At 37.2% G+C, this 21,202-nt stretch overlaps 1 protein-coding gene across 1 annotated transcript; it reads right to left on the bottom strand.

Moving 5' to 3' along the window:
• Positions 1-19,249: 19,249 nt before the first annotated feature.
• Positions 19,250-20,503, bottom strand: LOC147513751 (G-type lectin S-receptor-like serine/threonine-protein kinase At2g19130). The gene is made up of 2 exons (XM_086599566.1): positions 19,827-20,503; positions 19,250-19,649 (listed from the first exon to the last, which is right to left on the bottom strand). Exons 1-2 carry the CDS (start codon positions 20,447-20,449, stop codon positions 19,265-19,267), a joined length of 1,008 nt encoding a protein of 335 aa, XP_086455692.1. The 5' UTR covers positions 20,450-20,503; the 3' UTR covers positions 19,250-19,264.
• Positions 20,504-21,202: the final 699 nt, after the last annotated feature.

Here is a 21,202-nt window from a genome sequence, read left to right on the forward strand (position 1 = left end):
AACTAAGCATCACAGCCCATTTTAGCATTCTGCCTAACTTTTCTGCCTTCAACGCTTGTTTGAGGGGTAGATTTGTTATCACCACTACTGAATGAGCCTCAAAATAGGGCTTCAACTTTAACATAGAGAAAATCAACGCCAATGCGCATTTCTTCATTCTATCAGATCGCGCTCCGCGCTGCCTAGCATGGTTTTACTCTAAAAGTAAACTGTCTTCTCTATTTTTTCTACAATTTGCACCAGGACTGAGCTTATCGCATATTTCGAAACCCCCAAATACAGATACAATTTCTCTCCCTGTTCCGGTCGCGACAGTAAAGGGGCTTGTCCTAAATAAACCTTCAACTCTTGAAAGGTTTCTTCACACTCAGCGGTCCACTGGAAATCTGGCGTTTTCCTCAACAAATGATACAGTGGTCTACATTTGTCCGATCATTTAGAAATAAATCTGTTCAATGTCGCGACTCTTCCAGCCAACCGTTGCACCTCTTTCACACACTGAGGGGACGACATCTCCACCAATGATCTAATCTGCTCAGGATTCGCCTCTATTCCACGATAAGTAACTATGTAACCCAAGAACTTTCCTGAAGTGACCCCGAAGGTGCATTCCTCAACAAACTATGTGAAAAGTCCCAAGTGTTCCTCCTCTGACATGTTTTTTTCTACCATATCATCAATATATATTTCCATGCCCTTCCTAATCTTGCCTTCAAACATTTTCTCCCCTAACCGCTGAAATGTAGCCCCCGCATTCTTTAAACCAAAAGGCATTCTTGTATAACAATAAGTACCTCCTTCCACCACGAAGGTTGTTTTTTCCTGATCTGGGCCGAACATCGCGACCTGATTATATCCCATGGATGCATCCATGAAAGAAAACACCTTGAAACCAGCAGTTCTGTCCACTAACTCATCCACTCGCGGCATAGGATAACAGTCTTTTGGACACTCTTTATTCACGTTTGTGAAGTCAACATACATTCTGACCTTGCCATTCTTTTTTGGAACAACGACGACGTTGGATAACCATTCCGTGCATTCCACATCCTTGATAATCCCCACACCTTTCAGCCGTATAACTTCCTTGCGAATCCCTTCTGCGTATTTGGGTCTAACGCTTCTCCTTTTTTGTCTTATAGGCTTCGCGTCCTCCTTCATATGCAAGTGATGACAAACAAACTCTGGGTATATCCCTATGATATCTTCAATCACCCATTCAAATATATCCGCATCCTTTGTTAACAACTGTACTAGCTTGATTTTCCATTCCTCCGCAAGTCCGACCCGATTGATGTAAACTTCTCTTCCTCGCCCACCCCCAAGTTCACGACCTCAAGTTCATCCAAAGTTTTCGGTCCCTGAGTGGGTTCGTATCCTTCTGTCGACTCCGCCTCCTGTGATTGCTATGTTGCTACTTGCTCGGGTATCAACTTCTCCCCCATCGTTCAAGAGACCATATTTTTACACCACCGATGTATGTTCTCATAGGGCCACTTGATCCCCCCTTATTTCATATATCCCCCCCTTTGTGGGGAAGCGGATCATCTGATAATATGTCGACGGAATGGCCTTCATTTCATGGATCCATCTTCTCCCCATAATGACATTATATTGGGACCCCGAATCCACCACTATAAACCTAGTGAATATCGTCGTTAGACCTGCTGTTACTGGTAGTGTTAACTCCCCCATGGGCTCTGTCATGCTACCATTGAAGCCATACAAATTGGTCTGAGGAGCCTTTAACTGATTTTTATCGATGTTCATCTCTTCCATGGCCCCTTTAAATAATAGATCCACCGAACTTCCACAGTCTATCAACACCCTCTTCACTAGATAGTTACCCATTGCTATGGTAATCACCAAAGCATCCTCATGCGGCGAGATCACAGATTCCAAGTCTTTCGGGTGAACACTATGTTTCCTCACCCATTCGGTTCCCAAAACTAATCAAGGGCGTGCTTTCGCCACCTCATTTACCCTGGCATTTGTAAGCTAGCCGTCTTTTCTCATCTTGTCTCGTGTGCATTTCTTCCAAGTGTCTCTCCACTGAAAATGACATTTATAGTTCCTAAGATCCTGGCAGGAGCCTGCGACTCTCTCAGCATGACGCACCTCCACAACAAATTCTCTGAGCATCCCCTTCTCAATCATTCTTTCCACTAGCCACTTCAAAGCATAACACTCGTTAGTGGCATGGTTCCTAATCTAATGATAGGCGCAAAAGGGTTTCCCATCTATCTCCCCAGGTGTATTCCGCGGTCCTTCATAATGCTGCAACCCTTTGATCAACGGCAAGATTTCCTTTAATGGCCTGTTAAGAGGTGTCTGTTCTATCTCACGGTATGACTTTCTTTCGCATATATCTCTCCACCCCCGATCTCCAGTTCTTTCGGGTCCACGACTCTCCCCTCTGTATGATCCCCCCTCTCTTTCTTCTCTCTTACCTTTATCGTTAACGTATAGTTATGGTTGAGGCAACGTTAAAATATTCATTATTCAAGGGAATTGTGGGAGCTCTATTAAGCCAGGGTTTGAGTGAGGGTGGACGTAGGTAACATTTACCAAACCATCTTAAATCTAGTTTGTATATCTACTAGATTTAAGTAGATATTTACTTTCATACTTATTGCTTGTGGATTAAGTAGTAGTTTTTATTGTTTTATTAAATTTGTTATGATAATTACGAAAGTCTTGGGTGGGTGACTTCTTTGGTGTGACTTCTTAAGAGAAATCATTTGGAATAGAAAGTAACTAGGTTGGAATAACTTCCTAGTGAAAATTCCCAACAACATACTACTATATTAAATCATTAAAAGCGGCAGCAAATAGATCGACATACCTCCAGCCATAACAATTAAATTTGATTATGAGAAACGTTATCCACATGCTTGATATCAAGTTGATGTAGCACCGTACCACACACAGTGAATTAGGATCAACAACAAATGTCTATCACTAAGAATCTTCTAGTCTATCCACTTACTACGTGTTCTCCGTGCATGTAAATGGATTCACAGGCTAAGAACTCTTATATTAGGCTTGGGACCGACCCTTGTGGTACTCTTTCCATTAAAGAGAATCAGTTGCCATAACTAATGGGAGGGTAGTTATAGTTCAAAAAACCCGACTCTTAGAAAACTTGTGTGAGAGTTTCAAATAAGAGAAAGTTAGTAACCAAAATGGTGACGTGGCATATGTGCCACACACAAATATGTCTAACATACTACTGATTCATCAAATTCGGCAGTGCCAAGGATCTAGCTGAAACTGGATCCTTAACGAAATAATAGAAGCCATTTCTCTGGTAGCTAGGCCAATGGGGTGGACTGCCATGTCAAAGTTCTTTCCTTAACGTCAACTAGAAGCCTGTTTGATTGTTGAAATGTTTTATTAGAAACGAATTTTCAAATTACGACTGCAGTCAACATATTTTTTTAGTTCGTCTACAGGGACTACAGGTCATTGGGTCTTGCCTTAATAATTTGGAGGTTCTATTTACTGGGTTAGTTGTGCAGGGCACAAAAAGTTTCAGAATATTTTGTTAAGTAGATTCTGTTTACATAGCTTCACTAGTGTTTATGCCTGGGAGAGTGTGTGGACCGAAAAGAAGAATAATCCCACATTGAACAAGAAAGGAGTTCATTATGCGTTAATAAAGTGGGAAGATCACTAATTAGTATTGAGGCTTTTTAGGATAAAACCCAACACCCATGGCCAAGATGTGGCCCAAGCCCAATGGGTGGTTAATTGGAGGACAATATCGGTACTAATTATCCTATGGACGTGGAGACCTAACCTAGGCCTGGCAGGTGTGCCCAGGTCCTAACAATGCCTTTAGCTAACCTAAATATTTTTCGGTAGCTAGCATACAGTTAAACCTATGTTTTCCGGTACTATGTTTTCCGGTAATCTTCAGGATTTCTCTTTTAAAATTATTAGAATTATGCTCTCTTTTAAATTTAAAACCGAAATTCATCATATTTCGATTTATGCTATATTTGAAATTTCAATATATTTTGAAATTATCAATATTTTAATTATATATTGTTTTTTCCGATTTTTTAAAAAACTGAAATATTGAGAGGAATTCCAATATTCCACTCGGAATAATGAACACTGGAACATCCCAAATTTTAAACTCGGTAGTCAAGGAATATGCACCTTGTGAAAAATATAATCGCCTGGCATCTTCAACAGCATACTATATTTTGTCGACATCCATAAGGTTAGAAAGTTAGATTATTAAAATAATTTTGTAAGTCCAATCCTTACAAGTTGCGTAGTTTGGTTAAGCACGTATGGCAGTTTGGTTAAGCACGAATGTCATTTGCTTAGGCCAGCACCGGTATGGATTCGAAAGGTCTCCTCGATTCAAAGGTGTACGTCCAACGTCACCAATTTATGCAATGCGTCTTGGTGTTGATCCCAAACATTCAGGAATTCTCTTAAACGGATTATCTGTTTACAAACATCTTATATAGTGTCTTGACGCAGCTTATTTAGTGTTTTGAACAGTTTATTTAGTGTCTTGTCCCAACTATATTAGCAAGCGTAAATGAAAATTGTTCAAGACACTAAATAAGCTGTTCATGTCAATGAAGTTGCCAAATATTGTGGCTGGAGATTTGCGGAGATTCAGTGATTGCCATATTTGTATTACCATATATGTCACTGAGATTGAGATTGACATATATTATGGCCTTGACAACAATTTAGTCTTGTAAATTAACATGGTATCGGAGCCTACCTCGTGGGGTTTGTGCTGAATCCTCAGTTTTGGTCTTGCTCAGCCTTCAACGGTGTGGGTTTTCTAGCAGTTGGGGTGGGTTGACAACACTTTGTCAACGTTTGCCCTCTCGATACGGTGGTGTATTTTTTTTTTCGCAACAACGTCAATTTGTTTTGTCCGCAAGATTTCTTGTAGTGAAAACTATGACGGGAACGAATTATGTTGAAGCCTTTTGTGTTAAGTTTACAGGAAAGAATTATCCCACATGGGAATTCTAATTCAAGATGTTTCTAAAAGGGAAGGAGCTTTGGGGTCACATTGATGGGTCCTCAAAAGCTCCTCCAGTAAATTGCATCGATCTCGGTGCATTGGAGACGAAGGATGCACGAATTATTTCTTGAATTTTGGGGTCCATGGAGGCTCAAATGGTGAATAATTTACGCTCTTTTACTACTGCTAAGGAAATGTGGGAGTATTTAAAGCGCATCTATTATCAAGACAACAATGCACGGCGGTTTCATTTGGAGTTAGAGATCGCTAACTACAATTATGACACTCTTACTATTGAGCAATACTATTCTGGTTTTCAGAACTTATGAAGTGAGTACTTTGGGATCATTCATGATAAGGTCCCAGCAAACGCCTTGCAAGCCCTCCAAGATGTTCAAGAGATTAGCAAGCGGGACTAGTTTCTTATGAAATTACGGCCGAATTTGAGGTTGCAAATAAGAGAGAGTTTGAATCGTAATCCGGTTCCTTCTCTAGATGTGTGCTTGGGTGAACTTTTTTGCGTGTGGAACAACGGTGGCTACTCAAACTGTCATGGGCGATATATCTTCATCTAATGTGATGATTGCCTATCTTTGCCAAGGACGAGGGAAGGGTAAAACGCAGTGTTTTTGTTGCAAAGGGTATGGTCACATTGCTTTCGCGATTGTCCTTAAAAGTCCGCAATTACCGTAAAGGAATCGGGCATATTATCAAGGAGTGTCCCACATTACGACCTCAAAACCGAAAGCTCATGCTTTTCAAGCTAATGTTCAGGGTCCTCCTTCCACACTCTCGATGCTAGCACCGGTCCAACCTACTCTTTACCGCAGAAACGGGTTCAACAAATGATTATTTTCGCCTTTTCGCCTTGGGATTACAAGGTAAGAGCATTATTGTTTCTTCTCCCTAGTTTGTTGATTCCGAGCATCCAATCATATGACAGGTAGTTGTAATTTTTGCACAACATTCGGGCGATATACCGGGATGCAACACATTCAGATTGCTAATGGCGCATTCTCCCGATCACCGCAGGTTGGTGATATTGGGTCTTATTTTAATATTGTTTTTGTCTCTCCGGGTTTATCAACTAATCTGATTTCAATTGGTCAATTAGTTGACAATAACTGTGATGTGTTTTTCTCCCATGCCGGTTGTCTTGTGCAGGATCAGGGGTCAGGGAAGGTGATAGCAAAGGGGCCTAAAGTCGGAAGATTGTTTCCTTTATAGTTTACTATTCCTACTGCTATGTCTTTGGCTTGTATTAGTGTTGGACGTAGGCATGAAATTTGGCATAAAAGATTGGGCCATCCCAATGCTCTAATTTTGTCTAATTTGTTGAAAATTGGTTTATTGGGTAATAAAGATAAAGATCAGTCTCAGTTTTCTAGTTTGTCTTTTGATTGTGATACTTGTAAACTTGGGAAAAGCAAGACTCTTCCATTTCCAGTTCATGGGAGTCGAGCTGATAAATGTTTTCAGATTATTCATAGTGATATTTGGGGAAAGGCACCCGCCACCTCACATGCTAATTATAAATATTTTGTGACGTTTATTGATGATTTCGGTCGTTACACTTGGATATATTTTCTTCGTTCTAAAGAGTGAGGCCAAGATCGTTCTTAAGACTTTTGTAGCTTTCATTGAGACACAATTCTCATCCAGCATTAAGATTCTAAGGTCCGACAATGGCGGGGAATATTTGTCTCATGACTGTCAGGCTTTCTTGCAAGAAAAGGGTATTCTCTTTCAACACTCTTGTCCAGATACCCCTCAGCAGAATCATCACTTGTTAGATGTTATTCGAGTTTTGCTCTTGGAATCTTCAGTTCCGCCCAGATTTTGGGTTGAAGCCCTCTCCACAGCTATTCACTTGATTAATCGACTTCCTATTCAACATTTAGATTTTGACTCGCCTCATTTTCGCTTGTACAGTACACATCCTGGCTATAACATGTTACACATCCCGTCATGAACGTCATAAGCTTGCTGCTCAATCTGTTCGGTGTGCCTTCATGGGTTACAGTACTGCTCACAAGGGTTTTGTATGCTATGACGGTGTTGCACATCGATTTCGTATCTCTCAAGAATGTGGTTTTTTTAAACTCAAGATACTTTCGTGACAAAGATGTTGTGCATTCTTTGGACTTGGCCCTGCTCATTAGTTTTGATGATGGCTCTCGGTCTATCGAGCATTTTAAACCAGGTTTGGTTTATCAGAGATGACGACCTCCTGCCCATACTCCCCTTCCCGACCCATTACTTGGATCGGAACGACCTCCAGCCCCTCCGCCCCTTCACCCTGATCCCGTTCCAGATTCTGATGCTCTTAGACGATCCTCTCATATTACTCGTCCTCCTGATTTGTATGGCTTCTCTGCAGCCTTATCTCATATTATAGTTCCTAATTTTATTTAAGAAGCGGTTACCAACCATGTTGGGTGAAGGCTATGCAAGAGGAACTTCAAGCTCTTCAGGAGAATCACACCTGGGATATTGTTTCGCGTCCTACTAACATCAAACCCATTGGCTGTAAATGGGTCTATTCTATTAAGTTTTGCTCTGATGGATCACTTGATCGCTATAAGGCCCGGTTGGTGGCTCTTGGCAATCGTCAAAAATATGGCGTGAATTATGAGGAGACCTTTGCCCCGGTTGCCAAAACAACGATAGTTCGCACAATTCTTGCCATAGCTTCCTCTAAGGGATGGCCTTTATGGCAGATGGATGTCAAGAACGCTTTTTTGCATGGCGACCTTAAGGAAGAGATTTATATGACACCCCTTGCGGGTCTCTTTTCTTTGCCCTCTTCTGATGTTTGTAAGCTAAAGCGCTCGCTTTATAGATTGAAACAGGCTCCTCGTGCCTGGTTTGACAAGTTTCGTTCCACTCTTCTAGGTTTCTCGTTTACTCGTGAGTCAAGATGATTCGCTCTCTTCATTTTCGCAAACCAAAGCGCGTGTAATCGCGGATTCTTCTAGTCTATGTGGATGATATTGTTATTACCGAACTCTGACTCGATTGATATCTCATCTTCAAGACCGTCTTAAGGAGTCTTTTCATATGAAGGATTTGGGTCCGTTACAATATTTCTTAGGTCTTGAGGTGCTTTCAAGTCCAAAGCGGGACTTACTTGCATCAAAGATAAGTATATGGGGAGTTGATTCTCTTGGTCGGTCTTGAGGATGGTAAATCGGTTGATACTCCTTTGGAGGTGAATGTGAAGTATCGCAAAGAGGAGGGTGATCTTCTTTCTGATCCTTCTTTGTATCGCCAATTGGTGGGTAGTTTGAATTATCTCACTATTACACGACCTGATATCTCTTTTGTTGTTCAGCAAGTCTGCCAATTTATGCATGCTCCACGACACCTACACTTGGTTGCGGTTCGTCACATTATTCGTTACTTATTGGGTACTCCTGATAGGGGTCTCTTCTTTCCTGCCAATTCTCCCCTTGATTTGGTGGGATATAGTGATCTTGATCAATTTTGGGTGTGCAGATACTCGTCGCTAGATTACTGGTTGGTGTATGTTTCTTGGGCCGGCTCTCATTTCCTGGTGTAGTAAGAAGCAGGATCGTGTGTCTAAATCTTCCACTAAATCTGAGTATCGTGCTATGCTTTCTGCCTGTTCTGAAATTGTTTGGCTTCGGGGCCTTCTAGCGGAGCTTGGTTGTCCACAGTTAGAGCCTACTCCACTTCATGCTGACAACACTAGTGCCATTCAAATTATCGCAAAACCCCGTGGTTCCATGAGCACTAAGCACATTATTGTCACACCAATTTTAAACAATTAAAAAATGAATATTTGAAATATAAATATCTCAAACATCACTTGGTTCAATTGTCTAAAAACCCAGGCTATGACGGGGTGGATACAACACATGTCAAAACCTAAAACCCACATCATAAACAATCTTAACCACAAATATAATCTCCAAAATTCCTCAACCATCACTTTATTAAAAACTTTCTTCCATCCCAATACAAACATAAACAAATTGCTTTAAGAATAACAATTTCCAACATCGTATTCTCATGTCATATAAAAAGAAAACTACGTTATTACATAGTTCCAAAAGATCAGACCTAATAAACTAAACTCCCAAACTGCTCCAGGCGAGAATCCAAATCACACGCCGCGGTTCCACTGCCTTCCACCTATGTTCCCAAGAACACACCCACGTTGCCAAAACAAAGCAAACATGGGTCAGCAAAATGGAATTTGCTGGTATGAGTAGACTAACCACATATACACATTATCATACTTTAATTATTCAAACAATCACTTTATATTATCCCATAACTTAATCATTCACAGCTTGGAAGACAGGTAGTTCCGTCATTTTAACCGGCATAATTTCTTCCCAAGCAAGACTTCCATTATATAACTCATTATCATAACTCGTTTTAATATCTAAACCATTGAATTAAAACTTACCGATATCCACTGTTGTATAAGGGTAGGACCGCGTCCCTGCACAAAAATATTATTAAGTCCTACCCTCCTGCAAAAGAAAGTTAGCAATTTTATATAACATGTGTAGATATCCTATAGGTATTCAAAAGTAAACCCAAGCACACTCGCACCATCAAATTAATTTCTCTTATCAATTAATCAATTTCTTTTCTTATACACTCACCATTTAGTGTCTATATACCTTAGGTCATTCCTGCCACATTCAAGGAATACAACTATCATATCACTAACGGGCCATTTATGGCACATTCAATGAATGCCCTGGGTCATTCCTGCCACATTCAAGGAATACCCAAATCCTACATTCCCGTACACTCAAGGAATACAACTAACCCGCAAGGCGAATACCTTAGTTCCTCTCTAGGGCAGTCCAAAGAATCTGGTCATTCATGGCACATTCAATGAATACCCGGGTCATTCATGGCACATTCAATGAATACCCATAGATAACGCTAACGGGCTATTTATGGCACATTCAATAAATGCCCACCTAACCTATGACATCAACAGTCATAACCTCAATTCCAAAACTTGAGGCGTGGAGAGTTTTAAAAGAGTGCGGTAAATTTGTTTACGCATTATTGAACCTTATTTCATATATTATTTCAGAGAACGAAAGAGTATCTTGATTCATGTATTTTTGGTTACGCGTTATTAATTTCATGGATGTATAAGTGTCATAACGCCGTATATCATAAGAGATTGAAATATCACATAATAGTTAATACACGTACACACGTATATATATACAGGTCTTAGCCTAAAGCCAAGCATGCTAATAGCCCTAGACCTATCCGAATAGCCCAAATCATAATCCGAGTTAAAAAGTCAAATTGGGTCAACTGGTCAAAGTCAACTCTGGTCAAAGTCAACGCCGACCTGCCAAGGGTCAACAAATATCCAGGTCCAAACTTATCTAACCCCTTAAAAGCCCACAGCCCCTAAAGCCCAAAGTCTAATACAAAAATCCAAATTTGAAAATCTAAACTAAAGCCCCTAAAGCCCACTCCACGATTGGGCCTAAGCCCAAATCGTGAGTGATTCATCTTCCTTCCTCACCTAAAACCTCCACCAGCTCTAGCCACCACCGCCAGCCATCACTCAAGATGAGTTGGTTATTTCCAACCCACACTAGAATTGGATTCGCCCAAGCCCAACATCAAAAATGAATTTCGCTATCATCTTCTTCCTCACTCCACCGCCATCACCACCACCATAACAGCCACCACCGCCACCTATAAACAAAAGAACCCGGTTCCACTCCCCTTCAAAACCCAATCTGCCGATATCAAAAATTTAGATTTCCTTATCTTTGCGAAAATCTCAAACCGACGCCATTAATGGACTCTTGGAGCTTGACCGCTCCTCTACCCACTAATTAAATCAACTCTCCAACAATACAAACCCACCACAATTTAAAACGAATTCAAACAACCAAAACACAAACCTACAACAACAAAACGAAGTTTAAACAATTCAAACGCGTCATTAACGTTGGTTTTGGGTCGACGCCATTATTATTGCTTGGGATACAAAGCTTCGACCCCATCCAATCCAAAGATCACAACTAAAAGAGTCCAATCAAATCCAAAGGATTTCGTCTTTTTTCTTCTCTCTCAAAGGCGACGCCATTGGCGCTGTTCAAAACTTGAACGAGCTTCATCAGTTCTTCTATAAAATCTACAGTTGCAATACTATCGGTGGGGCTTTAGCCGCCATGAGTGATATAAGCTCCCCAAATCGCGACCACCAAACAGAAATCAACTCACACACAACACGGTTTGTTCAAATACAAATTTCCGATATTTAACGGCTTAATAATACAACAGCACGACGCGTCGAGTAAACCAAGATAATAAGCAGTATCAATAGGCAGAAATCTTAGACAATATTCACCGATACACGAAAACTATAACTTTGGTGAAATAGCAAAAATAGCTACTCATTCGCGTCACCAGAAGGCTTCGATTATTAGTACCGGGAAAAAAACCTTCCTTTCCTTCCTTCAAGAAAACTCCCATTTTTTTTTTCTAAAACCCAGTTGTGTTTTTTTCCCAAAACTCTGCGTGAAAACTCCCGAAAAACAAGGACAACACTTATCCATTTACCTACGGGCTTTTATCCGATCGATAGTTATCATCTATCCATTTTATCTATTTTCATTATTATTATCTTTATTATTATTATTATTAGGAAAAATAAAAGAAATAAAACACGGGGTGTTATACACATAGAAGTGGATTGCCATTCTATACGTGATGCTTATGATGATCGCATTATCACACTCAAGCATATCACAACAGATCTTTTAGGACCTGCGGATCCATGAGGATTCAACAATAAGGGGCTACTAACACTAATTCTCACTACTTTTTTTTTTTTGGAGTGAGCAGATTACCCTTTGTACTTTTGGGTTTTGAGCAAAGTTAGGGGGCTCTGCCCGGTCGATAACCGATAGATCTTGAGACCCCGGTGATGTGTTTACCAAGGCAATGACTCGACAACGACACCAGTTTCTTATTAGCAAATTGATGCTTTTTTATCGGCCAGCATCAATTTGAGGGAGGATGTCAATGAGGTTGCCAAATATTGTGGCTGGAGATTTGCGGAGATTGCCATATTTGATTGCCATATATGTCACTGAGATTGAGATTGGCATATATTATGGCCTTGACAGCAATTTAGTCTTGTAAATTAACAGTTCAAGACACCATGTCCGTTAACGAATAATCCGTTTGAAAGAAGGCATGATAGCCCAAACATTAGCAATTAATTAATTAAGTCAATCAACAGCCAAGAGTGGAAACTTTTTTGGGAGAACATGCCCATAGGACAATATTGCACTTTATACTTACGGCTCCAGGACAAAACAGTTGCAAAGACAATATTGGCTTTTATTGTTTTTTAACCCAACTCTTCTTCTCAATTAAGTCACAACCAATGAAAGCTAAAAAATCACCATTGTTGGTTTTGCAGATTCTTATTACAATCTCACTAGCCAACTAAACGTACTTGAATCTATCAACTTAAGAAGTCTATCATTTTCAAACCTTGATTTCTTCTAGTACCCAATTGAAATTTTAATCCACAAAATTTGAAAAATCTATTTTCTAACAATTTGAGAATAAGAAGTTCGGATAAACATGTTGATGAAGATTATTGGGAAGAATTGAAAATGAATATAATGAAGAAGAAAATGATAATGAATTACCATTAAAGGTACAACCCTAGCTTTTGTGATTTTTTTTTTTATATTTTTATTGTGTGTAAATATATGAGTTAGTTGTCTAAAATGAATTAGAATAATTTGTACTTTGTAATTGGTATGTTGTTATTCAAATTTTACTTAAGTTATATACAACCAATTTGAGCAACGAATTTACATTCAAATAGGTGTATGCATGTTCTAACACACATGCATAAACTTATTTGCATGTGTATTGTATTTGAGTGAAATTAGTGAATGAAGTATCATGAATTTTTCAAGGTTATCACATTAAAAAGTTGATTATTTTTCGAGAAATTTTCAATTATTTATGTCGTATTGTTTGTTGGTGTAGAAGTTTCGGAGGAGATTGAAACTCAGAGTTTCTAGAAAACAAAATGCAGAAGACATGCATAGAAGAAGTTACATTGGAAGCTAAAGATCAATGACAGTCAAGTATCAAGAGAGAGGCAAACACAAGAAGCAAAACAAGGAAGTTGTGAGTAGTGAAACAATAGACAGAGATTGGTCAAGATAAAACATTGTGTATCTGCTTTTAGTAATAGTAAATGTTTGAGGCAATGTTTAAGACAATATTGTAATATTTGAGCTAGACAATGTTTTAGTTTGTTGAATGTTATTTCTTTTTTAAGGGTAAATATTTTTTCCACATAATGGCGAAACAAATGTTTGTGAATTGGTTGTACATGCATCCATGTATATTTTTGTGAATTGATTGTACATGCATACATGTCTGTACAAGTGCAAGGTTAAAAAAAAAACCCATGCAAATTGGTAGTATGCATGTGATGGTTTAGTACATAAATTTGGTTTTTTATGTGTATATATGCGTGCGAAACATTACTTAGAAGCCAATAAAATTTTGGAGTCTTTAAGTAGATCGGGAAAAAAAAAACTAAAGAATTACCTAGTAGGAATAATTAAATAAAGTGGGAGAAGTAATATTATGTGTATGCAAGGTAGAAATAAAAACACATGCAAATTGGTAGTATGCATGTACATGTTTAGTACATAAATTTGATCTTTAATGTGTATATTATGCGTACGGCGTAACGTTTAGAAGCCAGTAAAAGGTTTAGTACATAAATTTGGTCTTTGATGTCTCTCTCTCTCTCTCTCTCACGTGTTGTATATACACATGCAGTGCATGTGTTGTACACATATTTAGTGGTGCTTGCATGTTTGTTGCACACATGCATAATGATGTGTGCATGTATGATATATACATGCATAATGGTGTGTGCATGTGTAGTATATACATGCATAGTAGTATTTGCATGTGTGTTATACACATACATAATGGTGTGTGCATGTCATACATGCATAGTGGTGTTTGCATGTAATGATGTTTGCACGTGTGTTATACACATGCATAATGGTGTGTGTATGTCACACATGCATAGTAGTGTTTGCATGTGTATCGGACTACTACTCCCAAGTCCCAACTTAAAATTATCATCGATGACAATAATATTGAAATCGAGATAAACCACACTATTCATTAACATAAAATTCAAGGATTTGAAGATGAAATTCAATTATTGTTCAATTGCTTATCGAACCGGTGTCAAAATCGTCCCAATTATTCTTCAATTAACAATAACCTAGAATTGAAAAGTGAAAAAGTAGATTGCAAATTGATAAGAGTATTTGTCATAAGAGAATAATATATTTTCTCATATCTTGAATCATTAATCACAACACACAAATCAACTAGCTAAAAAATAGAAACATCATTAATCACAATACACAAATCAACTAGTTTAAAAATGGAAACAACTATATCTAAAAAAAAATTACAAGTATTTAGTTGGAGTTTTTTTTTTGCTAATAGATGGAGAAGAAGGTAGATGTTTTCTCATATCTTAAATTACTAATCATAACACACAAATCAATTAGTTCAAATAATGAAACAACTAGATCTCAAAAACATTTACAAGTTTCTAGTTGGAGTTTTTTTTTGCTAGATGGAGAAGAAGGTCATAATTTGTATTAAACAAAAATAATTTGCTGATGTCAGCCCAAAAATGTCCTAAAACCAAAATTATTAATGATAGCCACTCATTTTAGTTCTAAAATCAAAATTACTGTTCACCCGTTACTCGTTACTGTAGCCGAAATTACTAGTCAATTTGTGTCAATGGGCCTAATTTTGTGATCTAAGTTTCACCTTTGTAACGCATTTAAGGCCCAATCCACTTACCAAGGACTTTGGATAAAATATTGTTTTTAGTGATCAAAATGTTAAATCTCATATCATTGGTACAAATCATCCACATCCACATAATACTTTGAGAACACGAGGTTAATTGAGTAACCGACTCTTTGAGATGCCAAGGTCTAAGCACATCTGCCTAGGAAAAAACGAGATAACCATTTTAAAATGAAGTGAACTTAGGGGACATTTGTTTTTTTAATGCTGATTGCTCCACCCTCTGGAGCTGAATGCTAAATGCTGCACTCTTAAAACTTGTTTATTTTATGTTAACTCTGAATGCTGAATACAAGTCATTTGGACGATTTTACCCAAGTTTGTATCTGATTTATTTTTTAAAAGTATATTCACTTTTAATTTTTAAGTATACATTAATTTAAAAGACTTAGTTTTTAATAATTATACAACAAATATTAATTGTGCAATTTCAATGCATTTGTATGTTATAATATTGCAAAATACTCCTTTTGATTTTGATATAGCATATACTACTCTTTGTTCTCACACAAATACATTAATTAATTAACATCTAACTACTTTAAATAGCGCGCCCCTACCTATAGTTTTTTTCATAGGTTGTTATTTTGTTTTTCCGATTTTGTCCTCACCAAACACTATTATTACAACTCATGCCATCCAAAATTTCAACAATTTCATTAGAAATTCCGGACAAATTTTTACACTATTATTACAACTCATGCCACAACCTATGCCATCCGAACTTTTGACAATTCCATCCGAAATTCCAGACAAATTTTCAGATTTTTTTTTCTTCTTATTTATCTCGACAAATTTAACTTATTTAGTCTAAATTAGTTGGTTAGTGGCATAGTTAGCAATTTGTAATACGACAAAAATTCGATACGGAAAATATTCGAATAAAATTTGAGCTGCAATAAGAATTCGTTTTTTCAATTTGGATTAAAAAAACGGAAACGGCAAAAGTTCGGGTTCGTAAGTAATTCAAGTATAATACAAAGCTAAAAAAAAAAAAATACGATAAAATTTGACAACATACTCAGCAAACTTATAGTGACAATACGAATAATTCGCGAATTAATGATTTCTTGCCAAATTAATGAATTATTCCGTATCATTGAAAAATATAACATTTTTAAGTGATTTCCGAATTAAGCCGAATTGCTAACTATGGTTAGTGGGACCTTTTACATCTAGAGCAACAAATCGGGTCGGAAATTTAAAATTTTAATTATCGATTCAAATTTGAATTTTGGAATCGGATTTTTTTATTAACCCGATTGATTTTGGTTTCGGATAGACAACATAAAATAAGTGTGAAAAACAATAGGCGCATCGCGCGTGCCAGAATAGGTTTCACGCTCATCGAGCGTGCCCATAATACTAGTTTTTAATAAAATATGTAATAAAATCAAATTGGGGGCTTGGGGAGACTAGAGGGAGATTAGATTTTATAATATTAATATTAATAGGTGGCTCAATAGTAATTGGCCGGTATAGCTTCTAACCATGTTATTGCTAAGCACCATAGCATATTCCCTTTAAGAAAAATAATAGGGTTTATTCGATTTTGGCCCCACTTTTAATAGGTATTTAGCGTTTGGCTCCTGTAAGTTGCTTAATTCGTTTTTGGCTCCAGTTCTGTCAGTTGACTGAGTCAACTTTAACTGTTACGTATGTTTTGCTGCTCATAATTTCAAAATAGCCGAAATACCCCTCACATGTGCCATATGTGACTTTTTTTTTAAAAAAAACAAAATAAAATGACACAAGTCAAAATCTTACGGTTAGCATCCAAGGGTTATTAGCTACTAACTGTTGGAGTTTTAAATGTTGCTCCCATAGTCTTTTAATGGAGGAGGGGCTAAAAGCTTAAAAATTTTGTTAAAATAGGGGCCAAAAATAAATATATATTTAAATTGAATAATTTTTAAAAAAAATATATTAAAATCCCACAATTCAATAGACTTCATAGTGTTCACTTTGCAAAATAGAACCCTAATTGGATAAAACCCCTAATTTGTTACGTGTAATTAGGGCCAATTTATCTTCAATAATATACACAATATAATCCTAATTTGATGAAAGCCCCTATTTGTGTACATGTAATTGGGGCAATTTATGTACAATATGCACAATAGAAGTCTAATTTGACAAAAGCCCCAATTTATATAGTATAATTTGGGCCAATTTATCTTCAATTTTACAAATAAATTATAATTGAAAAAAACCCCAAAATTTTGTAAGTTTAAACCCTAATTGTTAGGGTAATTATTAATTAGTCATTTTAGTACCCTAATTATAAACTAACTCCTTCTTGACTTCTCGTGATATGTAAAAACTAACATCCAAGCCGTCGATTTTTTAATTTAGATGGTCATTTAAATCGAAATCAATGAAATGAAATTGTATTGGAATTCAATATCGAAATAAATCGAAACTGAAATTTACAAGTTCCATGTGCAAGCCACATGAAGGGTAAAATTGTCATTATAAAAATATAATACGGAACAGTTAAAGTTGACTCAGTCAACTGACAGAAGTGGGGCCAAAAACGAATTAAGCAACTTACAGGAGCCAAACGCTGAATACCCTATTAAAAGTGGGGCCAAAATCGAATAAACCCAAAATAATATAACTCCTTAACCCATCATCTTCAACCTCTTTAATCTCTCTGGTTTTGCACATAACAATTCTCTCTCTCTCTCTCTTCTTTATTCGCTCTTCACACAACCCCTATTTTCTGGTTTTGCACATAACAATTCTCTCTCTCTCTCTCTTCTTTATTCGCTCTTCACACAACCCCTATTTTGTGCAAGCAGAAGGTTTTGCACATAACAATTCTCTCTCTCTCTCTCTCTCCTCTTTATTTGCTCTTCACAAAACCCCTATTTGTGCAAGAAGAAGAAACACAACTTGATTTGGAAGGGCAACGATTGGAACTAGGTTTGAAGAGTTTGCTTTTCAACATTCAGCAAGAGTTTGAGCATGGAACGCTAAAGAGTAATAGAGCCTCTGAATGCTGAATTGAAAACACAAAAACAAACAAGAAAATGCCACTGAATGCTGAAAACTTAAGTTTTCAGCTGCTCTGAACGCTGAAAACAAGAAAAACAAACAAGCCCTTAGATCCGTTACTTTAGCGATCGACATCGGGCTTCAGAATAGGGATAATTTTGAAAGAGCCCATATGCAAGTAATGCCAAAATGGGCCAGCTCTGGCCCTTGGTAGTTTTTAATGCGTCCAGCTCTTAGGCTTACTAGCCATTTGGCCCGGCCTATGGCCGGACTTGCTACATAGATAGCTAATGACTCAAAAGCTTAAAGTCCACTTGAATAAATAATATATGTATATTGATAGCTAATAATTCACTACATACTTTGTTTGAAGGGTTTGTGTTTTTCTATTTTTTTTTAAGAGATTGCAATCAAAATACTATACACACACAATATTTGTATAAATGAAAAAATTCCGATTAAAGAATAAAATATCTCGTCCTCACTTGGCATGCAAAGAAACACCAACAAAGAGAATAATGGATTACATGCATGAGTAAATAAACCTATTTAATGGTACGTCGTTGGCATATATTCAAGGTTTAGCTAAGAAAAGGGAGGCATGTTGTCTTGGATTGCGATTGACTCATCAATGGACTCCTGACATATACAACGAAGTGCGCCAAAAAATTTATGTTGCAGCATACAAAAAAATGCTCAAGTTATATGTTGAAAGTTACTTTTATTAGATTTTTTTGTTATCCAAATGGATAATATACCTACATTAAACTCACTCTTCGTTCATTATTGTCTTTCATTTAAACTATTTGTGATGAAGCTTACTGCAACAAACATACTTTGTCAATTGTCTTTCCAATATGCAACATATGTTGGTACTTGGTAGTCAATTTCACTAGAGTCTTTTAGTCGGCTGTTCGAACATATCATATTCTATGTTGGCTATATTTTCATGGTGGTTATAGAAACATTTTTATAGTGGTGTTATTTTACCTATATTCTTTGAATTGATTGTGTTCAGCCCATTGTCTCATATTCTGCTACAGGCTTTCTTTCAGTATGATTTACTGATTAGAAAAACATAAATCCTTCAAACAAAGTATACATATATTATAAGCAATGAATCATTAGCTATCAATATACATATATTATTTATTCAAGTAGACTTTAGGCTTTTGAGTCATTAGTTATCTATGTAGCAAGTCCGGCTATAGGCGGGCCAAATGGCTAGTTAGCTATATGTTTTAGAAAAAGTTAGACATTCTGTGAAACTCTAGATGAGATTGTTTATTTATTTATATCTTATTTTTTTATAATTAGTAATAAAGTTTAAAAAAATTGGAGTCTCTAGAGTACTCCAAAAAATAGATTGGTGAGGGTATAACTATAATATATATCTAAAGATTTGGATTTTTTTTTTTTTTTTTTTCGGTAATTAGTATTAGAGTTTAGAAAAAGTTGGAGACTCTGTAAAGCCTTGAAAAATAGAGCCAAGAGGGTATAGCTATAATATATATCTAAGGATGTTTTCCTTACACAGCCACCCGAATAATCAGCCAAATCCCATTCTCCAGGTGATCGTGGTTTGAAACCATCCAAACACGTACAGTAGGGTAAGCTTTGCCCATTGCATACACCAAATGCACCACAAAATCGATAAACATCACATACTTGTCTTGGCTTAGTCCAAAACAGAAACCAATTTTGTGTCTTTTCAGCCCATGATGATTGCCTGATCTGCCCGGAAAAGTGCATCACTAATCTAGACTTAATAGAGGTATTATAAAGACTATATGTGAAGTAGCTCTCATTCTCATTATGAACATAGCTAAAATTGAAAATATAATTTAATCTCATCTCAGGAACTAAGCTGAAAATTTGTCCATTCCATGGTCCACTATTCCAATACCCGCGATTCTGATTCCACGAGATAACGTACTGATTTTCATTTGGGTCCATCTCTAATGTAAATAACCCCCTTGCAGGATCATTTGAGTTTCTCCAAGAAGTAAGTGACACTGCTTTCTTTGTTATATTATCATATCTAATCTTTGCACCAGGCAAAAATGTATCAGTAGGGTGATCAAAACTCTGCCAGAAAACATTAGATTGTCTTCTCAAAACAAGATTTCCATCATCCCCAAGCTCTGCTTCAGCTGTACTCATGGCGAATGAGGCCATATTGGTCGACCATATCACTCTTTTCAACTGGTTAAACAGAACTAAGTTACCATCTTCTAAGAGTTTTAACTCTGAGGAAGTCGAGTCAGTAAGGGGAGTATCTCTATTTGCAACCCAAACAATAGTTTGTGGAAGAATGTTCTTGTACCATATTCCTATGTAGTATTTAAGCGAAGTACCAGGTGTGAAGAAACCAAGTTCGTATTTACCGCCTGAAGATATCAGAGTTTGGTTTGGAATGAGAGATTGACCTGAAGAAATGGTATCAGCTGCAAAGCAGAGATGAGTTTGGATAGATGAGAAGAAGAACATAATTAAGAGAAACAAACATGATTGGTCTTTTGAGTTCATCTCTTCTCAGAGAGTTTCTTTGACACATGACAAAGTAAGGATTAGAATATAGGATCAATGTGGACCAACAAGACTCGGACTTTTGGAACTTCCAAGTCTTTTCGAAGAAAATTATTTTTTTAGGACAAAGTCTTTTAGGATGATTTAGTTTTAGGTCCTCCCAATAATATGGGTATTTACGTTGGATCTAAAGTTTTTCGTTTATTAGCTTTAGGTCCCCCTACCATTAGTTGATTGTGTTGACCATCATTGATCAAGTTTGACCGTATGTGGTGGTGTATGTCCAAATGGGTATCCGAACCCGATTTTTCGGGTTTTGAACGTGTTGGAAATAAGGTTGGATAGACGCCCACCAAGATAAGGATAAACCACTGAGTATAGGACTCTATCCTATCTATCGATATTAGATGAGTATAGACTCTATCCTATCGGATATTAGATGAGTATAGGGCTATCCTATCGGATATTAGATGAGTATATAACTCTATCCTATCGATATTAGATGAAGTATAGGACTTCATCCTATAAGATATTAGATGAGTATATAACTCTATCCTATCGATATTAGATGAGTATAGGACTCTATCCTATCGATATTGAGGAGGTGGGAACCTCTATAAATAGACCCCCCCACCTCTCACATATTAATCATCCGAACAACAAGAAAAACTCTCTCTCTCCTTTAATGGCGACCTCCAACATTTTCTAAAGTAGAAGCCCAGATAATTTGTAGAGATTCCATAGGTGGTATCC

This window comes from Coptis chinensis, chromosome 3, assembly GCF_015680905.1.
Source record: "Coptis chinensis isolate HL-2020 chromosome 3, ASM1568090v1, whole genome shotgun sequence".
NCBI lineage: Eukaryota > Viridiplantae > Streptophyta > Magnoliopsida > Ranunculales > Ranunculaceae > Coptis > Coptis chinensis.

Excerpts from the sequence above, each read along its gene's own strand:
- LOC147513751 (XM_086599566.1), bottom strand. The coding sequence starts at position 20,449 with ATGAACTCAAAAGACCAATCATGTTTGTTTCTCTTAATTATGTTCTTC. Across the intron at positions 19,650-19,826 it reads TCGTGGAATCAGAATCGCGG|GCAATCATCATGGGCTGAAA; the intron begins GTATTGGAATAG and ends CGGGCAGATCAG.